General features: G+C 37.4%; 2 protein-coding genes across 4 annotated transcripts in view; both read right to left on the bottom strand.

The window, feature by feature from the left end:
• LOC108687272 (kinesin heavy chain) overlaps window positions 1–6,783 on the bottom strand; it is a 9,854-nt gene extending 3,071 nt beyond the window's left edge. For all 3 annotated transcript variants that reach the window (XM_018192961.1, XM_018192962.1, XM_018192963.1), the window contains exons 1-10: window positions 5,815–6,783; window positions 4,499–4,640; window positions 2,703–2,876; window positions 2,343–2,611; window positions 1,999–2,245; window positions 1,682–1,918; window positions 1,000–1,346; window positions 713–922; window positions 459–602; window positions 77–361 (exon numbers count right to left, since the gene is read on the bottom strand). In XM_018192961.1, coding sequence (XP_018048450.1) covers window positions 77–361; window positions 459–602; window positions 713–922; window positions 1,000–1,346; window positions 1,682–1,918; window positions 1,999–2,245; window positions 2,343–2,611; window positions 2,703–2,876; window positions 4,499–4,640; window positions 5,815–5,973 — 2,214 coding nt within the window. In that variant the 5' untranslated portion in view covers window positions 5,974–6,783. The remainder of the gene's footprint in view (window positions 1–76; window positions 362–458; window positions 603–712; window positions 923–999; window positions 1,347–1,681; window positions 1,919–1,998; window positions 2,246–2,342; window positions 2,612–2,702; window positions 2,877–4,498; window positions 4,641–5,814) is intronic.
• A 1,175-nt stretch (window positions 6,784–7,958) lies between these two features.
• LOC108687273 (serine-protein kinase ATM) overlaps window positions 7,959–9,445 on the bottom strand; it is a 15,750-nt gene continuing 14,263 nt past the window's right edge. The window contains exons 17-19 of the mRNA XM_018192964.1: window positions 9,086–9,369; window positions 8,290–8,516; window positions 7,959–8,184 (exon numbers count right to left, since the gene is read on the bottom strand). Of these exons, the coding sequence (XP_018048453.1) occupies window positions 8,006–8,184; window positions 8,290–8,516; window positions 9,086–9,369 (690 nt within the window). The 3' untranslated portion in view covers window positions 7,959–8,005. The remainder of the gene's footprint in view (window positions 8,185–8,289; window positions 8,517–9,085; window positions 9,370–9,445) is intronic.

Below are 9,445 nucleotides of genomic sequence, written 5' to 3'. Positions count from 1 at the left end.
TATATATATATAAAAAATATATATATCCAAAATTAAAAATGCAATCAATATGGAATGTATTCTATAAATAAATAACCTGTTTTTGATGCGCATCCCTCAGCTGATCCATCTGCTCCTCTAAAGCCACCCGCATCTTCGTCGCCGCCTCTTTCTCCTCGGCTTTCTCCTTGTTGGTAACTGCCTGCACCTGTTCGGCGGCCTTCAACTTGGCGCATTCTTCGCGTAACGCATCTACATCTTCTTCTAAGGCTCGTTTGCGCGTTTCAGCCTCTTTCATAGATTCCGTCAGCGTTTGCATACGAGCTTCGTGTTGCGAGATCAACAATCGGCATTCGGCCAAGTCTTTCTCGTACTCGGAAACCTAGACATTTACACAAAATGAAAATTGATTGAAGAAAAGCGACGTGCAAAAGTTCTGATTAATGCGATGACGTGAAACGCAGCCGCCGTCTACTTACTTTCTTATTGCAGTCTACTTGGAAGCTTTCCAATCCCTGACATCGTTGCACTAAATTCTTCACTTCGGATTTCATCTTGCTGATAAATAACCGCGCCACTGTGAACTCCTCCTCCAGTTTACCATTGCTCTCCGGCGGAGCGATCTTAAATTCAAATTAAGATCATAATTGACAAAACCACAACAAGTTTATATTAAATAAATAAAAAATAATTTCTAATCTTTATATTTTTCTATTTAGATATTTGTCTTTACTTTTAGATTTTCGTTAGACTCGCCACCGATAGCTACGCCAATTTCTCCTAGGTCTTTCAAGAAGTTTGCTAACATCTCCGCGATGCGTTTTCTTTGATGAGCTGACATATCACGTAACTGTTGCAACTCAGATGCAGTGTTGTTTAGAGTTACTTGTTTAGCCAGGAGCTCCTCTGTCATTGATTCCTGTTCCTTATTCTTTAGCTCGACCTAAAGTTAGAATAGCAAAAATAAAAGATCATCCGCTTTTCTTTTGAGAGTAGTCTTTTTCTATTGTTAATAGTTACCTCTTGTGATTTTTGGTCATAATTGACCGCAAGCTCTTCCAGCGCTTGCAACACCTCTTTCACCTCCTCTTTAGCACTCTCGTTCTCTTGTTGTATTCGATTCATCTCTTGCTGCAATTGCTCATAATCTCGCCTTGCACTGGCGATAAGTTCCTCCTGTTCCTCCATCTGCTCCTTCAGCTTTTCAACGTACTGCGATTGCTGATTAATTTCCTCATCCTTGTCATCCAACTGTTGGTACAGCCTCTCGCGTTCCTCCTCGAGCTTCTGCCTTTCTTCGTTCGAAAGGGAACCGATCATGAGACCACCGCCGGGAGTAGCAGGCATCGGACTGTCGTCCAGCTTGCCTAAAACAGAGATTTTTATAGTGAATCCATGATTTGCAAAAGTAATACATCTAATCTTGTAACATCAAATCTAAAATACAATACGTAAAATAATAAAACTTCAAAGAAATAAATCATAAAAATAATAAAAATAGAAATACTATCAGTAGTAAATAATCTAATCTTATCTATTAATCTTATCTAATAATATCTTATAACAAATGCTTTATCACATATGCATGCGCTTTTATCGGATAACTCTAGGAATTTTATTAACTATTTTATTTGCAATATCTGACTGTTAATCGTCTTGTCATTTTAATACAAAAGACAGGCATTTACACTATCTTCGTTACCTTCAATGGATGCGGTAATCGGTGTAGTAACATCAGGTCCTTCAATCAAGCTGACCTGCTCTTCCGGTTTGACAGTCTCACCCTGCCGCCAACGCGACAATTCCGCCTCCAATTTGTCCACTTTGCCCTTCCATCTTGCCACTTTCTCTTTCTCGCGTTCGTAGCGACGTTTCCATTCTTCGGCTGTTAGCTCCTCGTTCACGCACACGACATTCTTGATAGTCTTGGCGCGTTTACCTATGATAAATATATTCCATAAAATCTGTGGAAAACAAAATACACAATATTTACATCAAAAAGATATAGTATAGCTCTACCGAAATCTAAAGTTGATTTTGTTTCGGATTCATTAAAGCTAGCAGGAGAGCAACAGATGATAATTGTAGTTCTGGCATTGCCACCCAAGGATTCTTGCAGGATTCTCGTTAGCTTTGAGTCACGATAAGGAATGTGAGTCTTATTGCCGTCAGCCAAGGCCGAAATTACATTACCAAGTGCAGACAGAGACTTGTTGATGTTTTTTGCTTCGTCTAACACCGTTCCTTCTGCACCGGTTTTAGAAACCTAATGAAATGCAGGAATATGATAAATATACTAAATAATAATGTAATAATGAAATATAGAAAATAGAAAGAAAACTTATTTTTAAATATAAATTTACCTTTTCAGAACCGGCTAAATCGACGAGATACAATTTGCCGGAGAGCTTTTTTTGATTCTCCAAATTCTCTTGTTTAACGTTTATGAGAAAAACGGAATGAGAACGTGAGCTGTGCTCGTTCATGTTGGTCACGGCGATATGCCGGTTTGACTTGCCCTCCTCTATCACCTCGAACACCTCCTCAGGACTAGAAACAAACCGCTCGGTCGCGCCCTTCACGAACGGCACCCGGTTCTTGTCTTCATGTACGCTTAAGTTAACTTTAGATACTGAAATAAAAATTGGAGATTTATTTTGAGAGATGTATTGATTTTACGAAAATTATGGCTAATAAATAAATCAAAACTCCAAAAAACTTACCATCAAGAAGATCCCTGATTTTATCCATGTAAATCTCAAAATAAGATACTTTGATATGGAATTCCAGGTTCTCTTCCATACCATAAATATGATTAAAGATGTCATTGACGATTCTTGGGATAATGCCCTGTTTGTTAGGATCGCCGATGACTCCTTCCATTGTGTGCGTTTTACCTGCATTTTATATGACGAATTCAAATATAAGGCGTAAGCTATGACTTTTATTCTACAAAATGTCTACTGAAAAAAATTCCTTAATTTCTCAGATATTCTCCATACTTTTGTTTCACAAAATTAAAGCAGTTTTAGCTATAAAGGTAGAATTCAATAATCTAAGCAAAACTAGAAATTTCGAATAAAACTTGTGTAATACTCGCGAAACAAATTAATTAATATTAAATTGCGTTCTCTGGGACAAGTATATACAACTATTGGCGCATTCAGCGGACTTAACAGTTGCTGCGTAAAAACGAAACTTTTTAGCAACTTGAAAGGTTGAAAGATTCTTTAAAGTCAATTCTACGTTTGTTGTGACAACCAATATGAAGTGTTGATTTCAAAATGCAAGCTTCAGATTGGCTGACGCAACAAACTAGCGATCAGCTTGCAACTACTGTAGAACCGGCTTTAAAGAATTTTACGACGTTGCAAAGCTGCTTCTGCTGAATGCATTTGGTGCAATTGAGTGCAAATCGGTTTATATATTTTTTCAGTTATTAATAAATAATTCAAGATTATGAAGATAGCGAACTCTTTTAAGAATATGAAGAAACTGTGATAATAAAGAAAGTATAATTAAAAGATTAAATTATTTATCACTAAGGGTTGATTTCACCAACGCCGATTAATTCTAATCGGGATTAACTGTCAATCATAATTGGTCAATTCTATTAAACAGCAAATGTGATTGGTCAATTAACTGCCTATTAAGGCTGCATTCCACTTAACGCTCGTGGAATCATTCATTCTTATCATTTATCAAATATTAAACAAAGACAAATAATGCTCGTGAGCGTTGCGAGCATTATTTGTGTAAGTGAAACACAGCTTAAGTTAACAGGTCTATTTTCTGGCTGAACTAGTATACACTTTTGGAATTTGAAGTGAGATAGATATATGTTTGATATTTGTTGAAAGTGAGAAAGAGAGTGCTAATGCAGTCTAGTGCAGGAAACAGATTACTAGTATTGATGAAACCGCTCCTAAAAATATATATGAATTGATTTGCATTCAGTGTACACTGATGTGTTTTCCCAATGAAAAATATTATAAATTTTTGAAGAGAACAACAATTTTCCGCTAAAATATTTTGAGAATTTTATAGTGTTTTTCACTGGCAGAACTAGTGCGCACTCAGTACATATTAAAGTTGTTGTACACACTAATCTAATTTGAATGTAAAAGTAGGATATCTCATTAATAAAATACCCTATGTATATTTTCAAATAGCACAATAAAATGTATTAAGTATTCGTGATTTAATTGGTTTCTATATTTTTATTAAACGTACATCTTTGGGTACGGTCAACGCGATGCTGCAAACGCTTTGAAGCGTTTTTTAATTGGTCAGTTTGTAAAATTCTTTCTTCTAATTAATCAAATGCTTCAAAGCATTTGTAGCGAGACTTTGACCACAGCCTTTATCGTCGATTTATTGTGTATAACGGCTTTAAAGTGCATTGAGTGCGCACCAGTCTGCCAGTGAAAAACATTAACATAGTAGATTTTGCTAACAAAGTTTTTCTAGATGCACATATAATAAACACTCTGTTCTAATTATTTTGAATAAACTTTACCTGACGATGTTTGACCATATGCAAAAATGGTTCCGTTATATCCTGCCAAAACATCCGTGACGATAGACTTTGCGGCTTCATTGTAGACTTTGTCTTGTGTAGCATTCGGTTTAAATACTTTGTCAAAGAGGTATACTTTGCCCTACAATTGATATATCATATAGCAAAAAATTCATATTTGGAAAACGCCAAGCCTTCAATAAAGATAAATCTTCTTATTGCCATAACCATAATAAATTTTCCTAGTGTAATACACTTTATTATACATATCTAGAATCTAGAAGAAAACGCATGCAAAATTTCAATAACACGAAACATATTAAATTTCATAGAGTTACTGTTGCATTTATCGTATGTACACATTTTCCATCATTTGAATTTCTAATATCTATAATGAAAAAAGAATCCAGTAATAATTATCAGTTCAGTGAAATAATTTCAATTAAATATTCGGTTAACAAAAAAATATTACTTTTCTAAATATTTAGTATTCAGCATAATAATCAAATAACTGTTGAGTAATAATTATTATTCAATATTACTTAATATTCAGAAAAGTAACATTTTTTAATATTTTTGAGACTTTTACAGCCTATTTTACTCAATATTTGATAACTATTGCTAGATGTTCTTTTTTTCAGTACATTTCTACCAGATTAACTTTAATCGATTCAACTTATTCACCTATTTCTAATTGTTGAGACTGGAAAAAGATGAAGAGTTGAACTCAGATTAAAGTAAATCTGCATAAAAAGTTGTTAACTGGTAATAAATTAAATTAATGATAAGTGAAAATGTTCAACACAAATAAGCAAAGAATATTTAGTCAAAGCAAGTTCTGCTGTTTAATACAATTTTGTGACTTTTTTTTAAGAATATTTAAAAACAATATTATTACATTGTCAATTCAATTTGTGACATTACAGGATTGCCACAAAACTGGAAATCAAATCAGGTATATCAGATAAAATACAAAAAATTTTTTAATATTATCGAATGTCAGGAAAAATTATGAAATATTGTTTGGAAATCAAGGAAAAAAGTTATTCTCACAAAAATATCATTAAACACAAAGACCCACTTTCAGATACGACCTTCTTCACTTATTTCTGGTATATAGTTAAATGCAGAATGGATTTGGAGAATCTTTCGAAACATGTGTGTTATGAATCATAGTCCCATTATGGATTTATGTACACATCTATATAGAAAAACATACATCTATACACAATATATGCAACAATAACGGAAAAATAAGAACAGATCCGGATAGAAGAATGGTCCACGTTCACGTAGGCGTGAAGTGCTCCACGTACCCCGATGGAGATGCAGTTCTCGTCACCGCCGGACGGGAACTTGACGATGAACTTGGAGCCGGCCTTCTCCTCGGAATCGTTGAGCGGCCGGAACCTGCAGACCACCTTGATGCTGTCCTCGGCGGCGATCTCTCGTTCCCTCGGCGTCTCCATTGCCATTGCGAGTGGAAGCGACGGTCACGACGGCGATGACGAAGGAGGCGCGCGCGCGCACGCCTTTGTATGTGGTGTGTGCGTGTGCGTGTATGTGTGTATACGTGTATACCTAGCACTCGATCGGCACGGCCGATACTCCTCTTCGCCTCCTCCACCACCACCTCCTCTTCCTTTTCTTAGACTATTCTCCAACTATCCTCAGCTACGATTGTACGTGGAGTAAGGCATAGGCGACAGGATGGCATAGGCGCGTACCGCATGAAGGGACCGTCGTGAGAGTCGTCAGAGTCGTCTACCTATATCTGTCTCCTACTCTCTTTCTCCTCCTTCCTCACGCCTCTCTCACCACGCTCCGCTCCAACAAGCAGGTTCCGTCTGTCACCGTTCTCCTCGAGCAGCAAGATGGCGGCTGATAGAAGTGGCTGGCTGGTTGGTTGTCTCAGTTGTCTGACTGGCTTTATCCTGGACTATGAGATGGTCTACTTAGAGAATGATCCTCACGGCAGACGTGACAGGCGACGACGCTTCGGCAGGACCCGCCTGCGCGCTCGCTCGCACCTATCTCTCTCTTTCTCTTTCTCTCCCTCTTTCTCTCCCTCACCCTCTTGTTCGATTCGAAAATCACGAGAGCCCCCGCGTACCGTTCTCTTTCGTTGCAGGCCGCAAGGACGGAGGCGATTTGCGCGGCGGTGACGGTTACACGGCCTATCTCTTCGGAGTAATTCGGAGAAACTTTAGCGAGCGATTCCCCGCGCGCGCGCGCAATCGATGACGAGTCGCGGAGACGTGACGGCGACGTTGCGCGCTACATACGCCGCACACCTACACCTACACTTTTATTATTATCATTATAGCTGGTCTTATAGCATTAGCGACACACTGTTGCCTCACTTTGCCTTTCAGGTGCAGCCGTCTATGATCGTCCTGCTTTTTGTAATCTCTTATATTTATGATTTAATAGATTTATTATTATTATTACTATTATTAATATATATAGGTATATAGATCTGAGCTAATTATAAAGTTATCGTTGCTGTCTTTCGAGATGCAACCTCCAGTCTATAATCGCTCTCATCGTTCATATAGTACATGAATTCCAGCAATGTTGCAGCAATCTTTCAACAACATCGGAATGTTTCAACAATATTACAAGTATTGTGTAACAATACTATACTTGTATGTCCCAACAATATTGCAACGTTCTAACAACATTGTAGCAGCATTGCAATGTTCCAGCAATTTTAGAGTAACATTGCAATGTTACTCTGTGCTATATAGATACTTATACCTTAATAAAGTTATTACGATTTGTTGTCTTCGTATAAACTCATGCCTACACTTACACCCACGATGGGACGTGGGACGCAAACATCAGCGAAGCACACACCTTCTCTCCGATGGCAAAAATAAGAACGCTGAGGTGTGGACTTTGTCATCTCATCGCAGTTAATCTACTTCGCGTGTGATTCTCACTCGACTCGTTTCCGCAACGTCACAATCATTCTCGCCGGCAATATAAACAATCAACGAGATCGATACGCCTTTTCACTCTGAAATCAATATAGCGCGAACACTGTTATTAGGTCATAAAAGAGAACTTTAAGCGTTCGGAAAATGTCAAGTATGTCTGAAATGACAAAGTTTCTCGGAGCTTCATTTTCACCCTTTGTCCTTTTCATATTTGCTTCCCGTTTGATAATTTTAATAGCGCCTTTTCTGCACTCAGTCTCTTCTCGAGATTCATCTACTTCAGTCCAAAATTTGAATTTAAAAATTCGAATGCGCGAGATACAAAATATCAGGAATGCAGGAAAATTACATTCGGGAAGGCGATATATCGATACATCGATTTGCCGAAGAGCTGCAATATAAATGAGTACACTCGGACATCGATAAAATTTTATGAAAGATAAAAAATTTAATACGATACAAAAGGTACTTTCGATGTACATTATAAATTAACATATAACATATAAAACTTATCCTAGATGTATCCGCTGGATATGAACACTATGAACGATTATTCACCGGGTATTCACAAATATGGTTGCCAGCCACAGTAAACTCGGCATAGATTCGCAGGATCTCGCGCTTCCTGCAGGAGTCTCTCGACCTGTCCGGGAACACTGGACACCAGACCGTCCTCGGTGCCTTGCAACTTCTGTTCGATCCTCAAAAGAGCTCTCTTGGCGATCGTGTTAGTTTCTACAGGTGCTAAAGAGTAAGTAAAAATTAATGGATTAATTCACATCACAATTAATCAAGATAGTTTTGCGCGTTAAGAATTCATTGCTTTCAACCGTGATTAATTCCTCTTACCTCGTCCACTGTTTTCTGAGATACGCTTTACGACATCGCTCTGCATTTTGCAGGCCTTCTCCGGCGTGATCGCCCACGTGAAGAGTGGATCGTATAGCAGAACCTGAAGGAGGGTGATGATAATCTGCCTCTGATCACGCAGCATTGTCATAGTCACTTCGCAACTACGCCTCATAGTACCCTCGATGCCAGAGGCACCCATGGCGACTTCGATATCTCTGGTTAATCTACAATGAAGCGAACAACCAGTTAATAAGGACAGTTAAATGAAAAAAAATTATAAATTTCGAGGAGAATTAGAATCTGAGATTAGAATCTCATATTTGATATTAACTAATCTTGATTCAACTCATTCTTCATCTTTTTTTAGTTTTAAAAATTAAAAAATGATAAAGAGTAAGTTGAGATTAGTTAATTTACACTATAATAGAAATATATATAAGAAGCGTCAAATAGAAGCGGTCAAAGCTGATGTCTAACATTTCTATGTAAAATTTAAATACAGTTTTCAATTAAATAAATTACGCGCCAATTTACTGTCGTACTTGAAACGCAGTCATAAATTCAAGCTGAAATAACACAATCTATATCGACCATCAATTTAATAAATATGCTTTTAAGCATCTTAAAATTACATAGAAATATTATTAAGCACCAAAATTGATCGAATTTGGCGCTTCTTGCTTATTTGTATTATTCGCATTGCAATCTCGTTTAACTTTACATAGAAATATTATAGGTATAAAATCCTTTAATGCGCTTTTCGAAGATGAAATAATTCGTACGATAATATCACCTGAAAGGAATTGTCTCGGGAACGGGTAGGACTTTGCCTTGTTCAAAAGCTACACCAAAATCGATGTGAATAACTTCAGCGGTGTGTTCGTCTATAAGGATGTTGCTCAGGTGTCTGTCGCCGAGACCCAGAATATAACCTGCGATAGACGTGGTAGCGACGCTGCGTGTGTATGTAAGAGTCCTCTCGACCCAGGTTTCAGGTGATCGATACTTCTCCTCGAAGAAATGATGAAATGCTGGCTTCATACGTTTGCAGCAGTCAAGAAAGACTTTCAATTTCATCTATACAGACGGAAAAATCGATAAAAGATAAAAAGCTAAAGGTTCGAAGATAAAATTCCGAAAATTGATATCTAAA

This window comes from Atta colombica, unplaced genomic scaffold (assembly GCF_001594045.1).
Source record: "Atta colombica isolate Treedump-2 unplaced genomic scaffold, Acol1.0 scaffold203, whole genome shotgun sequence".
NCBI lineage: Eukaryota > Metazoa > Arthropoda > Insecta > Hymenoptera > Formicidae > Atta > Atta colombica.
The sequence above is the reverse complement of the archived record's forward strand: the minus strand, read 5'-3'. Positions and strand labels throughout refer to the sequence as shown.